This window comes from Schistocerca cancellata, chromosome 2 (genome assembly GCF_023864275.1).
Source record: "Schistocerca cancellata isolate TAMUIC-IGC-003103 chromosome 2, iqSchCanc2.1, whole genome shotgun sequence".
Lineage (NCBI taxonomy): Eukaryota > Metazoa > Arthropoda > Insecta > Orthoptera > Acrididae > Schistocerca > Schistocerca cancellata.
Genome location: NC_064627.1, coordinates 88953364 through 88974518, shown reverse-complemented (window position 1 = coordinate 88974518; position 21155 = coordinate 88953364). Strand labels below are relative to the sequence as shown.

Here is a 21155-nt window from a genome sequence, read left to right as displayed (position 1 = left end):
TTTGATGTGATGGAAACGGGTCTTTTCAATAAAATTCAGCCACTCACCATCTCAATGCCTCACATGCAACGGTATCAAATCACCATATTTAAGTATAACTCGTTCTAGGTAGGCAAGTTAACTTTTTGTGAGAATTTTTTTTTCCTTTCATATGTGTTCAGACAATCACCTGATCACAGTCATAAAAAAGTGTTCTGAGATAGCAGTACTTTGTCTGAAACCTTTATAGGCATGAAAAAATGCAACAATTGCTGAAATTCACAGTTGAGAATAACTAGCATGAAACTATTAGTCTATTTGGCCTCAGTTTCTCTTTGTCACTTGATAACCTACACCTTAGTAAATGCTCTACAAAAAAATAGAAGTGCTGCGATCAAATATAAGCTTTCCACAAGACCAAGAAAGTGTTACTGCATGTGGACGTCACAGATACTATTATCTGAAAGTTTTTGAAAGTCCTCAAAGAACTTGTTGTAATACCCTCAAAAAACACAAATTAAGTGCTAAAAGAATCTATGTAAAACAAGGCCAAAACCTGTGCACATTTGTGAACAGAAAACTGACATCAGTGATATAAATGAAAGTGATGCAAATGACCCAGATGAGACAGTTCACAAATCAGTACTAAACAGTCAAGATATTGAGGCTGCAAATAAAACTTCACATGATTTGAGGTGCTCTCCCTTAAAACATTGCTCCATTCCAAATTACAAAAAGACTTCATATGACAAAAAGAAGCTAGAAAAAGTGAAGCATGTTTTGAAAAGAAAAGTGTGCCAGACATCAGATTGCAGTACTGAAGATTCTGACCACAGAGAAGAAATATTTGATGAAATTGCTAAGAGAGCCAAAGATTTTTATGCTATGATATTGTTAATGAAAGAAAAAGTGGCTAGTGTAGGAGTACCCAAAAAAATTCAAATTTTACCTTTCGGTCCATGCTCTTGGTCAAAAGAAAAGATAAATCAGAATTCAATGTTAGTGAATAAGTGGTTAAAATATATCTAAAAACAAAGATGATGAGATATGTTTTTAGATATATTTTTCCCACGTGGAATGTTTCCCTTTATTATATGAATATGTGGTTAGACGAACAAGGAAACTGAAAACAGAAATGGGTATTTTATCAATTCCTAAACCAAAAAGGGGAAGTTATTGTTGATGATGTGGTACAGATTGTCACTGATTTCTATCAAAATGATGAATCTACTCGAATAAAGATAAAGTTGCATTGAGAAGAATGTGTATATGCAAACAAGACTCATCCTTTCCAACTTAACAGAACTGTACTCGTATTTTAAATGGCAGAATCCAAACATTACCATTGGTCTTTCTAAATTTTGTTCATTATGACCAAAGTGGTGTATTTTAGCTGCTGCTGCTGTCAGCACTCATTCAGTGTGTGTGTGTGTGTGTGTGTGTGTGTGTGTGTGTGTGTGTGTGATATCCACCAAAATGTAAAACTGCTTTCGGATGTGGAACACTTTGAAGAAACATACAAAAACTTATAAAATTTCTTGTATGTGACTCTGGAAACTACGACTGCATGCTTAATCACTGTGATAATTGTCCTAGTGATGACACTTTCAGAATTATTAAAACAGAAATTAGCTTATGAAGATGCTAATGATGAAACTGAATTCAGCCAGTGGTAGACACAGATCATCACGCAGAATTGGTAAAGCAGTCTGCAACTGATGGTGAATACATAGACCTGTTTGTAACAAAATTACAGGCACTTAAACCACACTCATTTCTGTCTCAATATCAGTCCAAATCACTAAAAAAATGGAAAGAATATCTAACCCTGGAAAAAGCAATTCTGTTAATGGGCTTTGCTGAAAACAAAAGTTTTGTAATTCGGAATGAAATTCAGAGTTACCACTGGACAAGAAGCAGCTGTACAATCCATCCTGTGTACATTTATGTGGTACACGAAGAAAAAAAAATGGTAATACTGAGCCACTGCTTTACAACTGATGATATGGAACATGATGTCAGATTTGTAAATGCTGTCCAGAAAGAAATGGTTAAGTGGCTGGCAGAGTGTTAACCACAAGTGAAGAAAGCACTTTATTTCAATGATGGATGTGCTGCTCAACATAAGAATAGAAAAAGCTTTAAAAACTTGTGTGAGCACAAAAACGATTTTTCTAATGATGCTGAGCAGTCTTTTTCTTTGCTACTAGCCAAAGTAAATCTGTATGCAATGGTTTGGGAGAAGCTATGAAACGTAGAAGAGCTGATCTTCAACTAGCAGATGATGCACAAATGACAACTGCATCTGGTGTTCACGATTTCTGCAAAGCTAATTTAGGCAAATTTTTTTTCACCTGTTAGAGAACGTCAATGCAGATTTCCTACTAAAGAACCTTGAGAAGAGATTTTCAACATCCTACACAATACCTGGTACCAGGAATTTTAACCATTACAAACCACTTTCTTGTGATTCTTTAGATGTTAGAAGAGTAACTTCTTCTGAAATGCCTTCCTTGATTTTTTCATTCAATGAAAATACTCCACAATGGACGTGCAATTGTCCTCAACAAAATTCTTTTGTAGCAGCTGTATATGATGACAGATGGCACATTACCTTCATCAGAAATGTCTGCGATGAAGAGGGAGACACTGAACTAGTTTTTCTCCTCTCACCTGGACCATCAGTGTCATTCTTTTGGCCTGAGAAGGAAGACTCATGTTTTGTGCTTTTGGAAAACATTTTATGTGCTGCTGGTGTACCTAAATCAACAGCATTAGGTACAATGTATTGTTGTTGTTGTTGTTGTGGTCATCAGTCCAGAGACTGGTTTGATGCAGCTCTCCATGCTACTCTATCCTGTGCAAGCTTCTTCATCTCCCAGTATCTACTGCAACCTACATCCTTCTGAATCTGCTTAGTGTAGTCATCTCTTGGTCTCCCTCTACGATTTTTACCCTCCACACTGCCCTCCAATGCTAAATTTGTGATCCCTTGATGCCTCAAAACATGTCCTACCAACCGATCCCTTCTTCTAGTCAAGTTGTGCCACAAACTTCTATTCTCCCCAATCCTATTCAGTACCTCCTCATTAGTTACGTGATCTACCCACCTTATCTTCAGCATTCTTCTGTAGCACCACATTTCGAAAGCTTCTATTCTCTTCTTGTCCAAACTAGTAATCGTCCATGTTTCACTTCCATACATGGCTACACTCCATACAAATACTTTCAGAAACGACTTCCTGACACTTAAATCTATATTCGATGATAACAAATTTCTCTTTTCAGAAACGCTTTCCTTGCCATTGCCAGTCTACATTTTATATCCTCTCTACTTCGACCATCATTGGTTATTTTACTCCCTAAATAGCAAAACTCCTTTACTACTTTAAGTGTCTCATTTCCTAATCTAATTCCCTCAGCATCACCCGACTTAATTTGACTACATTCCATTATCCTCGTTTTGCTTTTGTTGATGTTCATCTTATATCCTCCTTTCAAGACACTGTCCATTCCGTTCAACTGCTCTTCCAAGTCCTTTGCTGTCTCTGACAGAATTACAATGTCATCGGCGAACCTCAAAGCTTTTATTTCTTCTCCATGGATTTTAATACCTACTCTGAATTTTTCTTTTGTTTCCTTTACTGCTTGCTCAATATACAGATTGAATAACATCGGGGAGAGGCTACAACCCTGTCTTACTCCTTTCCCAACCACTGCTTCCCTTTCATGCCCCTCGACTCGTATAACTGCCATCTGGTTTCTGTACAAACTGTAAATAGCCTTTCGCTCCCTGTATTTTACCCATGCCACCTTCAGAATTTGAAAGAGAGTATTCCAGTTAACATTGTCAAAAGCTTTCTCTAAGTCTACAAATGCTAGAAACGTAGGTTTGCCTTTTCTTAATCTTTCTTCTAAGATAAGTCGTAAGGTCAGTATTGCCTCACGTGTTCCAACATTTCTACGGAAACCAAACTGATCTTCCCCAAGGTCGGCTTCTACCAGTTTTTCCATTCGTCTGTAAAGAATTCGAGTTAGTATTTTGCAGCTGTGACTTATTAAACTGATAGTTCGGTAATTTTCACATCTGTCAACACCTGCTTTCTTTGGGATTGGAATGATTATATTCTTCTTGAAGTCTGAGGGTATTTCGCCTGTCTCATACATCGTGCTCACCAGATGGTAGAGTTTTGTCATGACTGGCTCTCCCGAGGCCATCAGTAGTTTCAATGGAATGTTGTCTACTCCCGGGGCCTTGTTTCGACTCAGGTCTTTCAGTGCTCTGTCAAACTCTTCACGCAGTATCTTATCTCCCATTTCGTCTTCATCTACATCCTCTTCCATTTCCATAATATTGTCCTCAAGTACATCGCCCTTGTATAAACCCTCTATATACTCCTTCCACCTTTCTGCCTTCCCTTCTTTGCTTAGAACTGGGTTTCCATCTGAGCTCTTGATATTTATACAAGTGGTTCTCTTCTCTCCAAAGGTCTCTTTAATTTTCCTGTAGGCAGTATCTATCTTACCCCTAGTGAGACAAGCCTCTACATCCTTACATTTGTCCTCTAGCCATCCCTGCTTAGCCATTTTGCACTTCCTGTTGATATCATTTTTGAGACGTTTGTATTCCTTTTTGCCTGCATCATTTACTGCAGTTTTATATTTTCTCCTTTCATCAATTAAGTTCAATATTTCTTCTGATACCCAAGGATTTCTATTAGCCCTGGTCTTTTTACCTACTTGATCCTCTGCTGCCTTCACTACTTCATCCCTCAGAGCTACCCATTCTTCTTCTACTGTATTTCTTTCCCCCATTCCTGTCAATTGTTCCCTTATGCTCTCCCTGAAACTCTCTACAACCTCTGGTTCTTTCAGTTTATCCAGGTCCCATCTCCTTAAATTCCCACCTTTTTGCAGTTTCTTCAGTTTCAATCTGCAGTTCATAACCAATAGATTGTGGTCTGAATCCACATCTGCCCCAGGAAATGTCTTACAATTTAAAACCTGGTTCCTAAATCTCTGTCTTACCATTATATAATCTATCTGATACCTTTTAGTATCTCCAGGATTCTTCCAGGTATACAACCTTCTTTTATGATTCTTGAACCAAGTGTTGGCTATGATTAAGTTATGCTCTGTGCAAAATTCTACAAGGCGGCTTCCTCTTTCATTCCTTCCCCCCAATCCATATTCACCTACTATGTTTCCTTCTCTCCCTTTTCCTACTGACAAATTCCAGTCACCCATGACTATTAAATTTTCGTCTCCCTTCACTACCTGAATAATTTCTTTTATCTCGTCATACATTTCATCTATTTCTTCATCATCTGCAGAGGTAGTTGGCATATAAACTTGTACTACTGTAGTAGGCATGGGCTTTGTGTCTATCTAGGCCACAATAATGCGTTCACTATGCTGTTTGTAGTAGCTAACCCGCACTCCTATTTTTTTATTCATTATTAAACCTACTCCTGCATTACCCCTATTTGATTTTGTATTTATAACCCTGTAATCACCTGACCAAAAATCTTGTTCCTCCTGCCACCGAACTTCACTAATTCCCACTATATCTAACTTTAACCTATCCATTTCCCTTTTTAAATTTTCTAACCTACCTGCCCGATTAAGGGATCTGACATTCCACGCTCCGATCCGTAGTACGCCAGTTTTCTTTCTCCTGATAATGACGTCCTCCTGAGTAGTCCCCGCCCAGAGATCCAAATGGGGGACTATTTTACCTCCAGAATATTTTACCCAAGAGGACGCCATCACCATTTAATCATACAGTAGAGCTGCATGTCCTTGGGAAAAATTACGGCTGTAGTTTCCCCTTGCTTTCAGCCGTTCGCAGTACCAGCACAGCAAGGCCGTTTTGGTTAATGTTACAAGGCCAGATCAGTCAATCATCCAGACTGTTGCCCCTGCAACTACTGAAAAGGCTGCTGCCCCTCTTCAGGAACCACATGTTTGTCTGGCTTCTCAACAGATACCCCTCCGTTGTGGTTGCACCTACGGTATGGCCATCTGTATCGCTGAGGCACGCAAGCCTCCCCACCAACGGCAAGGTCCATGGTTCATGGGGGGGTACAATGTATTACTTTAATAAAAAAGATATGAAGTTAACAGAATATAATTTGTCGCAATGGATTAAAAACAGAGATGCTCTTAAGAAGTTTCACTGACAGTTTCAGGGATCTTCACTGCTGAACATGCACATTTTAAATTAATGTTAGTGTGGCTAGAATAATTGTTGTTTAAAGATGCTTATTTCACACCCTAAATACTGTTAACCCATGTAATTAAAATGTTTCAATTAACTTTATATCTTTTGGCTCTGCACTTTCATGAGGCAGCCTTACTATAGGTTATCAATTTACATAACCTGATTTGAATGATCTTCTGAGCAATGATGTGATATATGTTAAATCAGCATCCTATATCTATCAAAACTCAGGGTGCTGCATCTTTTTTTCTTTTTTAAATAATACCAGAGTTTCAATAAAAATAAATCTTATATCAGCTGCAAGGAATTGTTTTACGTATTTAAAAATCATTGTTTGGACCACAACAGCTTAAGTTGATTTTCTATATTCCCATATGTCAAGGATAGTTATTAATTTTTTTCAAATAAAGATACAGCCTCTTTGTAACATCTGGGGAAATATGACAGTGATATGTTGAAAATAAGATACTTTCTGTTATTATTACTGTTATAATTATTTTTGTCTGAAGTAATGCAATCCAAATGACAAACTTCAGTTGGGGCATTTATGTTTGTAAAAAAAGTTCTATTTCTTCCCCTCAAACTACACGTAGCATGAGGAGAAATTTTGCATTGACTATCATCATGCAAAAAGTAACAAGCAGAAAAAGTTTCATGAAAATTTGAAGCAGTGGGTGTCGGGTATGGATGATCTTATTTAGATTTTTTTCCCCCCACAACACAAGATGTTGTGATTTCAGATTTATTTGTGTGTCAATTCATAGAAAATCCACTAAAAATTTTATTTTGTTACAATGTGTACTGCCGTGGGATTTATTTAAGACCAATTACAAGTTCACAACAGATTGGAGAAATCTGATACAAGCATTTTTCAATGTGTGTGTATTTTTTGTGATAATTGGAATGTGACATATATTACATTTTTTTGTGTTGTTCTTTGTAAATTTACTGCTTAAATAATTACATGTATATTAAATAGGTTTTTAGTCCGAAAGCAAAAAGATTTTGCACATGTTCTTATAAGTGTAAGCAACTGTGCAAAGTTTCATGAAAATCTGAGATGATGGGTGACATGACCTGCATGATTTGATGTGGAATGAACCTTTCATGAGGTAAGTTACAGGGTGTAGTTGTTATAAGCATTGAGGAATGAACTGTAGGATAGGCAACCTGCCAGACCTGAATGTTATTATTTTTATTATCATTGTTAATTTTTTATACTTTTTCCTGCTTTCCCATTCCCTGAGACTTCTGTTATTAATCTAATAGAAGTATGTTGTGTACAGAGTGCTCTCCACCCCCACCCCCCTTCATTCCTACACACACAAAAATTAAGCATGAAACATGAAAATGTGGATAAATTTTCAAACATTGATCATCTAGTAAAGCAAACTATCATTTAGAACAAAAAGCTTAGAAAAGACTAAGACATTTGCAACAGAATTAAAAGGTAACCTCATCTCTGCTAGTTATGAAGTGTATAAAAGACAGTTTATGAGCTAGTTCTTTTAGGACACTTCATTTCCAAACAAATGTCTTCAATTCAAGTATATCTTTAACCATCAATATCACACATTTCATCAGTTTATTACAACAAATTTTACCAATAGCAACGTGTTTTTGAGAGCTCATCAATGTATTGATTTTTTGAAACTGCATTTATTCAATGGACATGAGATAAATGTGTGCAGCTTTAATTCGTCTGCTAGAATGGCTATTCACCCTTTCAATTGCAGACCAACTTTTGAAACTAGTTTTCATTCTCTGAAAACAAGCTTATTTTGCTGCCATACCTTAATGACCACTGTTTAATATATAGTATATGTTATTGGATTCAACACCGATTGGCCTTAGGTCACCTCACTTTTGGGGTTGATGGAGGCATTTTAGGAAAAGTAGTTAATACAACTGTTCCATTGCGTTTCTGAGTCATCTCTTGTCAACACTTTAATCTCTCCCTCATCCACAGCCCAGTCAAAATGAAAGTAAAATTTTACACATTTATAAATGGTGTAACTTTGAAGTTAACATACCCTGCAGTAAAGAAAATTCATAATCTCCAGTTCTCCCTCCTTGAGATGAATTTTATCTTTTTGAATGTCATGTTTGCCTCATATGTTGTGGATCAAACAATGCCAAAAGTTAATAGACAGCTCTTTTCATCTTTGATACAGCATGTGAATTCAAAATGATGCCATGTTTGGACAAAGTCTTGTGAACTGCAAGTTACACTGATTAAAAGCAGTTTGTTGTTAGAAAGTATTTTTTGGTCTTCATCCAGAAGTCTTTGACACCTTTTTTTTCAACTAAAGTTCTATTTTGGTGTTATTCTCTCATTTATGTTTTATTGCTGCATATTATTCTGCAGCTGCATCTAAAGCGAAAGTCTTTCTTAGAGTATCAGCTCTTACCAGCCAAAATTATAAAAATATAGCTGTAAAGAGAAACAACGAAAAATTGCCAGAATTATGAAAAATTCCTACATTTTTCCCAGATTTCCTGGTTGTTCCGGGGTGTATACACCCTGCTTTAACAAAAGATTATACTTCTTCACCCCTTCTCTACTATGGGCATGTATACATATCATTCTACGACATTTCCCAGATGTTCTGGACATCTACACGTGTCGCTTGGGTTTTCCTACAGTGCTATGGACAGATGAATGCACCATGGGCCATCGGCCTCACTGCTGCAGATGAGATACTTCCATATTTAGTAATCGCGAAAGCATTACAGAGATGATAGATAAACTCCAGTGGAAGACTCTGCAGGAGAGACGCTCAGTAGCTCGGTACGGGCTTTTGTAGAAGTTTCGAGAACATACCTTCACCGAGGAGTCAAGCAGTATATTGCTGCCTCCTACATATATCATGCGAATAGACCATGAGGATAAAATCAGAGAGATTAGAGCCCACACAGAGGCATACCGACAATCCTTCTTTCCACAAACAATACGAGACTGGAATAGAAGGGAGAACCGATAGAGGTACTCAATGTACCCTCTGCCGCACACCATCAGGTGGCTTGCAGAGTATGGATGTAGATGTAGATGTAGGACAAGAATGGGCAAGTCACACGCAACTGTTCTTTAGATATAACACTCAATAACAAAATGAGATAACCTTCTACTCTCAATTTTAAATACAGGGTGTATACATGGACAATGAAATAAATTCACAGTTAAAAATACACTTATACCCGGGTGAAAATAAAACTTTCCCAGAAGAAAACACATTTTTCTGGGTGAAAATGCACTTTATCCATGTTAAGTGACAGTATATATACTTAACCTTGGAACTGTAAGAAAAACGGTTTTATACGTCGGCATAGAACTTCCCGGCACTTTAGGAAACAAAATGCAGCAAGAAAATAACACATTTAGGAAAGACCTTTTATGTACAACAACATATACAATGCATATGTTCGTATTACGAAAATATAAATATTAATTCCACCAAACACTGAATATTACTTTACAAAGCTCTGAAATTGATATTGTGATGCCCTTTCATCAGCCAAGCATAGCTCAAATCATGTTATCTCACCAGAAAAGGAGAGCAGATATTCAAAGCATAGGACACTTCTTGTTGATGTACCCAGCCAATAGCAGCCTCCCTCCTCCCCCTCCCCCCCCCCCCAAACACACACACACACACACACACACACATCCACATGTCTCCCTTCAAGTCAGATCAAACACAAATGTGTCAGCAAAATTTTGAATCATGGCAAATGTCTGGTCTTCTGGGACCAAAATTCTTCTGAATGGCTGGTCGTCAAGATGATTTAAGAAATTCATTGCACATTCTCATTGTTAACATAACTCATCTTGCATAAACCGAAATCTACTTGGAAAGTAATGCTTCACAAACCACCATTTGCAATATTTTCCACAATCTGTTAGAAATAGGTTCATTTGAACAATTGCTAGAGTGCCAGAAGACAGGCATGCACAGCTATGACAATGTAGCAAGCCCATGCTTGGTGTTTGCTCTGCTCATACACCTTTCATCAAATTTCTGTTTGGGATTCCATCACATGACCATTGCAACACATTGTTCGGAGGGGGCATATGGAATTACTGTACTTAGGGCAAGTAAGGAATGCAAAATTAGAAAGCAGTCCTTGGCACAATATTTGTTTCAAAACTACACTCTAGAACACAGAGTACCCTAATATTTTGCTATGTGATGACTTTTGCAGAAATACTGTTATTTAACATTCCCAGCAAGTTTACATCCACACAGCACTGCAGAAAGATAGTATGAAGGAATACAAATTTCTTGAAAAAATAAAGAGGAACAGTTCTTTGTACACACCAAAACTAAGAACAATAAGCTTTTTGTGATTTTATCAAACTATATAAGAATTAATAAGGTTACTTTTGAAACTGTGTAACCGTCAGTTTATATTACACTCCAGAATAAATATAAAGCCTTGTGGGGGATTACAAGGATGAAACACAATGTACTTCCAGCCTAAAATTTACTGAAGAATAGCATTCTGTAAATTTAAGACATAAACAACACAAATTAAGAAATAACATCAGGCCAAGAGGAGGAACCAGACAAGTGTCGAAACATGTATTGTGATAAAAAAAGACATGTTCCACAGAAGGCAGATACGTATAATTCTGCTAAAGCTTCTCACTGTGGTTTTTGAGATGCCAGTTTTCTTGGAGTACCATTACTGTATTATCTTAGTTCCATTCTTTATAATGGCATAATGCCATATGTGCCTGAAGATGAAAATGCGCACTTCAAATTGAGCGAATAATTGAAACTAGCTAAAAGTGTGAATGAAATGCTTTCTTTCAAATAAATTGCCTGCTTGTGTAGAAAAGATTAATAAAAACCAAAGTTCCTTGGCAAACCAACAAAAATAAATTCATTGTTCTGTAAAGTGATTAATGCTACAGTGTCAGTAACATGGAAATATAATTAAAATAGGAAAACTGGAACTGATAACATATTTTAGTCTTCCATAATTATGTGAATGTACTTTAATTTATTTGATAGCTCCCTGTCATGGAAACACATTTTGTTCTTATCTGACATGAGAGCTGTAAACAAAGAGAGAAAAGCAAATTTACAAAACATAACTGCAGGTCACACGGAGACTACTCCTCACTAAAATTATGACTGCTCTGCACATGCAAAAATCTGACACCTTGTGCGTGCCAATAAAGTTTTTCCAGGTAGTTCCACGCTTGTGCATGAGCCAACAGGCATCTGCTCAAATGAATCTAATTCAAACAGTTGTGGCACCACACTGTTCTAAAGCCTTTGACACATTTTGCTTTCAGTGGATGTTGTGTGTGCACTGTGTTTTGTTGCAGCAAATGGCACACTTTCTTTGCAACTTAAGTTTTATACTGGTGTTTTCTTCATTTGTGTTTTATTGCTGCCATATTATTCTGCAGCAGTGGGCTACAGTAAAATGCTTTGTTAGAATATCAGTTCTTATCAGTCAAAATTACAAGAATTTAACTCAAAACTAAAACAGTGAAAAATTCCCAGAATTCTAAAAAGTTCCTGAGTTTTTCCCAGTTTTCTCCTGTCTGCAGAAAATCCAGATTTTTCCAGGATTTTCCAGTTGTCCCAGGGTGTATACACCCTGTAAATAAAATTTCAGTATCTTATCTGTATTTTGTTCATGGCAATGTATGTCCTACAATCAACCACACACAAAGTTTATGCAATGTGCATTTACCTCTGTAAACTCTTTAATATTTTGTGCAATTCTTTACTTAATTTGATCCAGGGCAGTAAGTATAATGGGTAACAAAAAGAAATTCAGATCTTTATTGTAAGACGTGCAAAAATCAAGTTCTTGAAAAATTCATAGTTGCCAAAACACCATCTCTCAGCACAGGTACCAGCATTTGGCAAGCAGTGTAGCCACAACAAAAGCTGCATCAGCATGGAATGCAAAGAGTACAGCTGTAACAGTGAAAACGTTAATGAGTGGAATACGACAGCATTTTAAATTTGGTCAGTAACTATATGAAATACTGAAAACAAAATCTTGTTGCTCCAGAAGCCATTAGGTAGGCAACCTGCAACTGGGATTGGTGACCACGCCCCAGGATAGCCATGTGGTAATGTAGGTGCTATGAGAGGAAATGGCCAGTGACCTTGCCACATTGATAACACAAGTTACCATCACATTGCCTAAGCTAAGCACTATCAGGGTTGGCTAGCACTCAGATGGGTGATAATTCCTGTCCACTGAGTGCTGTCAGCAAGTAGGGTGCACTCCATGCTTGTGAAGCCAATTGAGGAGTAGCGGCTCTGGTCACAAAAGCTGACAATGACTGGGAGAGTGGTGTGCTCACCACGTGCCCTCTCCATATCCACATCTAATAATGTCAATAGACTGAGCATGACACAGTGGTTGGTCTGTTCCACTGGGCCTTTCACGGTTTGTTCAGATGGAGTTTAGCTTATGGGAAGACACACTGAGGTGCAAGTAGGCACATAGACAATGAAAGTAATAGCTAACATATTGAATTTGTTGGCCTCTTCTACTAACAGGTAGTGAATTGATGATCATTGGCATGCTGACAGTTTGGGTGCAGAAGGAGAGGAGACAAATAAGAAAGCAGTGTAAAAGAGAATAGAAGACAAATATTCTAGGATAAGCCAGAAGGGTTTGTGAATTGTGCAAACAGACATATAAATGTGCCTAACTAGTTTCATACAGTTTGTGGAAGTGAACCTGTTAGCTGCTGGCGAAGTGGCATAATACATTAGCTGATATGAACTAACATGTGGCGTACCATCCTCCTGTGTTCTACAGAAGATCGGTTGGCTGGACACACCAACACCTTTGGCTGTGTATGCTCTTACTTCTATACTGTAGTTGCAGAAACTTTCCAAGTTTCTGAGTGTAAACTTCTGATCTTGTGTGACTTGTTCTGTTGGGGGTGATATTTCTGAAAAATAAATAAGACATTACAAGTTTTTTCGTACACTATACAGATAAATACATTTGCATACATTATGTCCACATTCTGCCAAATTGTATAGAAATTAAACCTTTTGTTGCCATGGGCACACATGTACGCCCTGCAGATAACTATGGGAGTATATGTATGCCCGGCAGATAAAATAATGAAACCGATATGGACATTCTTTTACACCCAACAGGTAGGGAGGCCTGCTGGCTAAGGGCATTTGTGTACATCTGAGTGTGGGAGTAGGTATGTAGTAGCCACCAGAAAGATCGCGGGAGGCGCACATTGGCACGGCGCGTCACGAACGGTAATCGCTGCCAGTAGAGTCCCGTCCACCAGAGGGCACGCGAGAATTCGGACGCGACCTCTGCCGGCGTAACAACAAGAACAACAACAACAACTCCGGCAGGACAGGCCGTGCGCAGTCAGTCAACATCGGGCATGCCTAGGACACAGTCCCGGTCTACGCTAAGTGAAGTGCGATGTAACGTGAACAGTGTTACTACAAGGTAAACGTGCACAATGGAATGGCAACTCGCTGTTGTCTATGTTTTTCTTTTTTTTTAACATTCCTGCCAAGATGTATTTATCAGCTTTCCTTTGTAATGTTGGAAAGCAATACAGCTTTCACCTGCTCCTTGGCCCTTTCTGCTTATGAGTTGATCTAATAGATGCAATTTGATTTCCTAACTGACACACAACAAAAATGCAAACATATATAACCTGCAACGCATCATTTATTCTAATGAATTGACATCTCAGATGTTACAAAAGTGAACAGCACAGCAAATGTCAACCAGAACAGAAAACCACACACTGCCAAACAAATTAAATTTGATTTTATAATCTACACAGTACTCATGAAACAAACACATTAAAGCTGAAACGGCAATGATATATCAGATGATGCAAAAAATGAACAGCACAGCTAAAGCATGAACAATTTCTCAACAACACTCACTGCTGCATCGAACAGAAAATGTTGTGTACAGCCAAGTAAATGCAATTTGATTTCTTAATCTACAAAGTACACATGATACAAACATACTTGCACACAATCTGAAAGGGCATGAATTATCCTACTGAACTGATGTATCAGATGTTGCAAAAGGTGAACAGTGCAGCAAAATACATGCAGTTTGACAGCAACACTCACTGCCAAGCAGAACAGAAAATGATCTGGGTTTTGGGTGCCTTCACTAGGAACTGCTCACTTTAAAATTGTATGTCTTGAAAGGTTTTTGTCTGATGGTAATGAGATTTTAATGGTTAAAGGCACAGACAGATCTCAAGCAACACGATTTTCCAATCTCAAATAAAGAAAAATTCTTATCATTTTTCTAAAATTACCTTTACTCAGACTTTGTTAAACTTATAACACAAAGCTTGGATTGGTTTTGAATAAGTCTTTCATGGTTATCAGAAACTGCAACTATGAAGACTATCGTTGAAGAATGACTCTACATGCATTGAAACATGTGAACAGGCTAGAGTGACCATAGCCGGCTGCCCACTGGCCAGGTGCACGGTAAGCTCGATCCAGTCAGCTGGCCGGGCACGCAGTACTCTCAGCCCTTGCGTACGCGAAAGTGTTAAGGATGGATTTTAAAATAATTTAAATGTGTTTCCTGTTACTCAATATTATTATAAACTTCTATCTTTGTGGGAAAAAAGAATAATTAGAAAGCAAAACTATCATTACACGAACATAGCTACCCAACACAGATGGGAATTGGTAATTCATACCCATCGCCTTTTACACATTACAAAAATACAAATTTTTCTATAGAATAGAAGTAGTTGTTAAGGAGAAACTATGTCAGTTTGTTTTCAAATTTAACTTTGCTCATTGCCAGATGTTTTAATCCATAACTAAGGGATCAAATATTTGCTGACAGCATTGTGCACCCCTGTTTGTGCTAAAGACAACCTTAATGTGGGATAATGAATGCCATTTTTTTCATTATAGGCCTCTCTTTTGCTGTCATAGTTTTATTCATAAGTTGCACAGGAAGAACATATATTTACTTATTGCCAGTTTTGGACTGTTTGTCCATCATCAAATCAGTCATAAATGTAAGTCTTGCATTACACCAGTCATACTAGTAGAAAATTGGCCATGAAATCAATAAATGTGATAGTAGATAATGTGTGCTCATTGCTAACTGTCAGAGCAAGAAGAGTTGATTTCGTGACCAATTTTCCACTCATATGACTAGTGCAATACACTGTTTACATTTGTGGCTGATTTGATAGTGGATGAATAGTCCAAATCTGGTCATCAATAAATAAATGTTCTTCGTGTGCAACTTAAGATGGTATTCATAATGGTTACTGTTATCACAAAAAAATGTTGTCGATCCATCCTAATCTAACAATGAGATATATAATAAAGTATTATTAGTACAATTTTGGATGTTTTATGTTTACCACTGTCTTCAAACAAGTATTTTCACCAACATATTGAGAGTAGATTACCACTAACTATAATTGTTTGAGTCTGGTACCTATTTTGAACAAGACTCAAATTTTCCTTGAACATTTTAGCACAATATCATTTGTCTTGAGTGTTAGTAAAGGGACTCAATTAATTGATCTGGTTATCAGGTATAACCTCTGCGTCGACCAGCTTACAGGAACTATCTGTTTCAGTTTATACTTCTCAACACTGTGAGGTCATTGGAAAAATCTTCAGCTGAATTTATCTCTGGCTTTAGCCAGCTTCCAGTATCTATAATAATTTCTGCTTCAATCCCATTTGATAAGCAGTTGGAGATCTGTTTCTTTCCAATACCACTTCAATAATTTGCAACTACCTTGGTCTACCATTACCCTGTGTTAGATAGCTCACAGGAGTTTGCAGCTTATATGGTTGCAGAACTGTCTGAACCTCTGATTCAGACCAGCCAATGGCCTCTGTAGCAAAGCAATGCAGCCAGTCTGCTGCAAATGGTGAGCTCTGCCTTTATGTAGCAAGTCAGGTTGGCCATCTATGAGCCATCACCTCCTGCAGTTGGCTTCACTCTGTGCTCTATATGGCATCTGAGGGTCCCACTCCACGTCCTCACGTCCTCAATGACCCCCCCCCCCCCCCTCCCTGGTATGCACATAGAGTGCACACTGGATTTCTTCCTGTCCTTGGTAGCCATATTCCTAAGAAGCTCCATCACCTGCCTAAAATTGGAGCTCCCAATGATCTGTGAGTACCTTGATCTTGCAGGTCTGTGTTAATTTAGATAAGGCATTGTATTAAGCAACATATATAGTTGGATGTATATACGTCTGAAGATAAGTGTAACATACTTGAAATGTGCATTGTGTTAAGTAAATGAAAAAATGTGACTGGCAGCAGTATGACATACATAATTATCCCACACAGACACAGTCTATACACTGAGCCACAATTAATTACTATGGTGGTTATGGCAGAAATAACAACTAGGTCCTGAAGCGCACTATTAACGAATTGTGTCAAGAAAACCTAAGAGGTCACAATGTACACCTCAGCAGAGAATATTGTAATATGCTGACCTCTTACTTCTTGTTTCATGCATACAGTGAATTCAGTTTTACACTCCAAATGTTTGAGATATGATTTCAGTTTTGAGTTTTTATCGTTAATTTTATTATTCTGTAAATTCTTCACATCACTGGGTAGGCGGTCAAAGATTTTTATGGCTGTATATCTCACTCCTTTCTGTACAACACTAAGGATGAGTGATGGACAGGGTAAATCATTTCTCCTTCTAGCATTGTGCTTATGCATGCTACTATTATTTTTAAACTGTGATTGATGTCAACAGTCAACATCATAAGGGAGCATGTGTGCTGTGAGGCTAGAGTCAGTATGTCCAACAGTTCAAAGAGGTGTCTACAAGACACTCTAAGAGTGGAGACCAAACATTATCCTTATAACATGCTTATTGCAACAACAGCTTTTTTCTGCAATGATGAATTATCCCAGAATATGATGTCACAAGAGATTAGTGAGGGAAAATAGAAAAAGTAAGTCAACATTTCATTTTTCAACTCCAAAAGCTAACATTATACATAACAGAAAAGTTTCCGAGCCTAGATGTTTAAGAAGACCTAAAAGTTGACATCCACTACAGGTTCTTGTGAAAATAAACACAAAAAATTTAGATTATTCTGTTTTATTGATTGATGTACCATTACACAATATTTCTAGTGCTGTGTTCATGTCTTGTACAGTACTGAATTGCTTGTGCAGGAACAGTGAAGAAACTTCATTCAATGAAAATATAATGCTATGCAGCAGTAAAAATTTGAGTTTAGAATAAAATAAAAAGAGGAACTCAAGTTGTTTTGTCAGCTGATAGCAGGTATGTTCAATAATAACATAGGTGCAACAAATAAGGGTACCTTAAGATTTAACAATTTTTCGTCGCCAAACACCTAAGACAATTAACGTGAAACACCGTGTGGCTTTAGAATAGCTCTTGAGCTACTAAGAACAAACACATCTGCTCATTCAAAACAGTTCAAGTATGTTCTAAACTGAAATTTCACAAACAGAGTAAATAGCTTTTTCAGGGTACACGAGGCACTCAATAATGCCACCCCATGTACCCAATAATGCCACCCCATGTACCCAATAATGCCATTTCTAGCAAAGGTGGGTTGGAGATGATGAAATACTGAACAAACAGTCGAAAAAATGTATTACACATTAAAAGAAAAGCAATAAGAAAAATTCTTATTTTCAGACTGAGATTTGAACAGTACTATTTCGCAGCAGGTGCACAAATACGAGTAGTTCTCAGTAGTATCTCTTTTGATAATCATGGCACACAACTCGTGAACACACAGCCTCAGAGAGAACAGTGAATCATATCATGTACCAGGTTCTCAGTGGAAACAGTAAAATACCAGGATGTAGATGAATCATGTTTTGAAGTGCTGAGACCTGCTCCAGAGGTTTTCCACATTGTCTTCCATTTCCTTCATGCTGATGTTCAAGGTTTTCTTTGGAACATACTTTGGGTTAGTTTGTTTCCCACATAATTCAAATTTTTTCTCCTCTGAATGTGACTCTTCTTCACTTTAGGGTTTTTTAAAGGTTGGTGAGGTACCTCCTGCCATATAATGAAAGGGGGACAGAGGAGTTTGGTTCAGGAGAGGTTTCATATTTATCTTGTGAAGTTGGTTCATTGACTGTCATTCTGTCAGCAAGATTTGCTTCATCAGATTACACTGCAGGCATAGCGTGCATCTCAGAGCCATAAAGACAGATTGAAGGTGTTTTCATTATCTGGGAAGTCACCATCCTCCATAACTCTTGTCATGAAGTCTTCCATGCCTACAGTTGGTGTTAGTGTACGTGCAGTGGTTTCATTCGGAGCAAGAAATTCACGAGGGATGATATTAGTGTGAAAGAGGTTAATCACTGTGCTCTGGCACTTAGTATTCACATTGATTTGCTGACAGATCTCTTGACCACACTTTTGAGAAAAGGTTCCTGAATGCTACTTTTGTTATTCTGCTGAAAGGGCTGTTTTCTCCTAATAATGCAAAAGGTGGCCTTGTTAGTCTACACAATGTTTCATCTTTCTTGTGCATGTTTCTGCCATTCTTAACAAGCCCATCTTAAAATAACTGGGAAGTTTCATATTTACTATGAAAATGTTTCAAAGAATCACTATTTCACTAAAGAGCCACAAAAAATAATTACTCCAGAGGTTAGGAAAAACTTATCTTAGTAGCTTAGCAAAAACCTCCACTGAATAACATAAAACATTGCATCTCTTCTTTTCCCTTGTCACTGGGACACTATGCTACCAAGAATCTGAAAACCAATAAATCCTCAGATACAGACTGTATTTCCAAAGAAATGCTGACAGAGGTGTCTTACATTTAATTTTTAATATGGTATGGAAAACTGTAGAGTGGCCTAAAGGCATCCTCTTCACAAAAAAGGATCAGGGGCTGCCCCAATTATAGGACTATAGCACTGATATTGTATGCTAGCAAAGTCTTCCTGCACATAATGAATCAATGTGTAAAGAAATTTCTGCAATCCCAAATTTCTGCAGAACAAACATGTTTTGTGACAGATAATGGTACTTGGGTGGCAATCTCAAATTTGAGGCAGATAGTTGAAAAATGTTGTGATATTTTGTTCCTGCCTTCATTTATTTCCTAGATTATAAAAAGGGCTCTGATTGTGTCACCACAGATACCACACCTCTATCACATGCAAACAGAATACATCATCATGGGAGCATGGATGGCTGGCATAGTGAAATTTCAACTGTCGCCTGGAAATCAGCAATCTACACTTTGTAGATCTAAGACATGGGTACTGTCAGTAGTGGACCCAGGAGAAGTGTATGGCACTGTTGTTATTTTTTGTGTACATAAATGATTTGGTGGATAGGGTGAGCAGCAGTCTGTGGTCGATGATGCTGTGGTGTACAGAAAAGTGTCATCGTTGAGCGACAGTAGGAGGATACAAGATGAGTGAGACAAAATTCTAGTTGGTGCGATGAAAGACAGCTACATAGAAAAATGTAGCCTAATTTAATGCAGATCAGTAGGGAAAACAAACCCACAATGTTCAAATAAAGCATTAGTAGTGTGCCGTTTGACAGAGTCACACTGATTAAATATCTAGGCGTAATGTTACAAACCAGTATGAAATGGAACGAGCATATAAGAATTGTAGTAGGGAAGGTGAATGGTTGACTTCAGTTTATAGGGAAATTTTAGTAAAGTATGGTTCATCTGTAAAGGAGAACACGTAAATGATACTAGCATAGCTCATCCTTGAGTACTGCTCCAGTTTTTGGGATACGCACCAGGTTGAAGTAAGGAAAGACATCAAAGCAATTAGGAGGGGTGGGGGTCTGCCATTTGTTGATGGTAAGTTCAACCAACATGCAAGTATTATGGAGATGGGACTCCCTAAAGAATAGGTGACATCCTTTTCAAGGAACACTACTGAGAAAATTTAGAGTACCGACATTTGAAGCTGACGGCCAACTGATTCTACTGCTGCTAATGTACATTTCACAGAAGAACCATGAAGATAACAGAAGAGATATTAGGCCTGTACAGAGGCAGATAAACAGTCCTTTCTCTCTCGAACTATTTGCAAGTGGAAAGGGAAAGGAAATGGCAAGAAGTGATACAAGGTACCCTCCACTACAAATGGTTCGGCACCTTGTAGGATATGAATGTAAATGTAGATGCAGACATTCTACACTCATTGCATAAAGTGAGGGAGAACTTAGTGATCTGGTCTCCACGGTGAAAACTAACTAATGGATATTAATCATCATGGCATAGATTGAATTCAACAAACAAGGTGTTTAAGGGATCTGTAGGTAGTACATGGCTGTGTATATTCAGGATCTCTCATCAATGATCCAGGAAAATGTGATAAAGAAATAGTGTAAAATCAAGAATCATCCTTGCCAAGCTGCAATGGTTAAACGAAGATCTGACAGAATATATACAAAGAAACATCGGTGTTGCCTGTGTTGTTGTATGGCTGTGAGATGTGGACCAAGAAAGCAATTGACTGGAGCCAAATTGATGCCTGAGAGGTGTGGTATGAGTGTAGTGTCGCAGCATGTGTGTGCTCAAATCAACCACCACTTTATCAATGCGGGTCAGCAGCTAATGCTGAATCATGCCTATAAATGTCCACCTGCTTAGCTGGCTGGTTATGTGCTTGCCTCCCGTGCAAGTGGACCTGGGTTAGATTCCCGGCCGGGTTGGAGACTTTCTCCGCTCTTGGACTGGGTGCTCTGTTGTCCTCATCATCATTTTATCCTCATCATTGACATGCAAGTCACCCAATGTGGCATCGACTGCAATAAGAGTTGCACTCGGCGACCAAACTTCTCCAAATGGGGCCTCTCGGCCAACAATGCCATATGCTCTTTTCCATTTCCATGCCTATAAATGCATGGAGCAGCACTGACTCACTCTATGTTCTTCTAGTTTTAACCACTCACATCAGGTGCACTG

At 38.0% G+C, this 21155-nt stretch overlaps 1 protein-coding gene across 1 annotated transcript in view; it reads right to left on the bottom strand.

Moving 5' to 3' along the window:
• The window catches only part of LOC126151090 (Down syndrome cell adhesion molecule-like protein Dscam2), a 264358-nt gene that overhangs the window by 159056 nt on the left and 84147 nt on the right, over window positions 1-21155 (bottom strand). Inside the window, exon 5 of the mRNA XM_049915919.1 lies at window positions 13026-13139. Within this exon, the coding sequence (XP_049771876.1) occupies window positions 13026-13139 (114 nt within the window). The remainder of the gene's footprint in view (window positions 1-13025; window positions 13140-21155) is intronic.